The sequence below is a fragment of the Anopheles bellator genome, unplaced genomic scaffold (assembly GCF_943735745.2).
Source record: "Anopheles bellator unplaced genomic scaffold, idAnoBellAS_SP24_06.2 scaffold01117_ctg1, whole genome shotgun sequence".
NCBI lineage: Eukaryota > Metazoa > Arthropoda > Insecta > Diptera > Culicidae > Anopheles > Anopheles bellator.
Window position 1 is genome coordinate 1,945 of NW_026685240.1, and position 1,407 is coordinate 3,351.

The 1,407-nt window shown below is 39.7% G+C and overlaps 1 protein-coding gene across 1 annotated transcript; it reads right to left on the reverse strand.

Moving 5' to 3' along the window:
• Nucleotides 1–264: 264 nt before the first annotated feature.
• LOC131214490 (cytoplasmic FMR1-interacting protein-like) lies at nt 265–784 on the reverse strand (the record flags this gene model as incomplete). The annotated part of the gene is made up of 2 exons (XM_058208859.1): nt 564–784; nt 265–444 (listed from the first exon to the last, which is right to left on the reverse strand). Coding segments are annotated over exons 1-2 (390 nt in total), but the record flags the coding sequence as incomplete, so codon positions are not given.
• Nucleotides 785–1,407: the final 623 nt, after the last annotated feature.

The window sequence follows — 1,407 nt, forward strand, 5'->3', positions numbered from 1 at the left end:
CAGTGACGGTAGCCAAGCTGACAGAACGCATACATGCATGTGTCAGCTAAACATAGGGATAAGAAATTAAATTGTATTAGGGCACTCTGATTTGAGCCGTCTTGCGATCAAGACGTATAATTATATACGATTTTTTATACGCTTATACGATTCGACTACGATTAAAAGTAAGCAATTATTTGAATGTTATTTCCAAACAGTTAAATTTATCAAATTTAATAGATTGATGACCGAGATATTTAACATTACAAAGTAGATACTTACTTGAAAGTACATAAAGTTCAACAGTTTTTTCACCTCTGGACTGAGAACTTCAACCGTCTTTTCGTAGATTTCGACTCGGTTCGGCTGCTCGTTTGACTTCGGTTGCGGTATCGCCCGCGAACAGCAGCGCCATGTATACAGCATAACAGCATGTTTTTGGCCTTCGTCAAGAAGTTGATTCTACGAAATAAAGAGTTATTTACAAAACAATTAAAAAAAAGAATATTTTGATGGGCTTTGGCTCTCAAAATGTAACAGTTTGTACCTAAACAAAAATAATAATTTGCATTCAAACATACCAGATTCGCATGAGTAGTAGCCTCCTCGATATATTTTGCAATACCCGTCACAAACCCGTTTCGATCCTCGAAATTCGTATCAAAGTTAGCCTGGTAAACCACAGAGCAGGGCTGCGCTTCAATACAGGGTTGTTCGTCGGGTAATGGTAACTCATCCAACACCTCGACGTTGGATAACGCATCCGCTAGGGTGATCTTTTCCTGTGACATCTTTTTAATGCTGGTTACTTAAAACGAAACGAAGAGTTATGCTTAGTAAATAAATATTATTCACGCTCATGCAGGTTTCGAAAGGTTTCATCCCTCATGCATCAATTTTCTCCGACTAAATACGATAATGAAACGCAATTCCAGCCACCAAACCCAACCAGAATTTAGGTGAAAAAAGTACGTCGCTGAATTGCTACGGCTCACTCAAATAAGCGCATCGCCTTATCGCTTGATAAAAGTAATCTCTTGTCTCTTGGATATATAAAAGAACGTATTTAGTCTAGAGTAATATGAACCGGGATAGCTTCTTCCTGTGATCCCTTAGAACAACTTTGTCCGTATTTCCACCACTTTGGCAAATGAAGTACCAACAGTTACCGGAGTTGCATTATAGAAGTAGAGGCGATGGTTTCTCTCTCTGTCTGAAATCTGTCATTTAGTGGAGCGTCTATACACAAATAGGGATAAAGGGTCCAATTTTGTGTGGCAAATACCATACCACTGTATACAACGTCGACCGGTGGTTGGGACTCGAGTAGACGGAAATGTATGCGCGATAAAAAGCATCAGAGAAGCAGATACGCTGAACACACACACACACACACACACACACACACACACACACACACACACA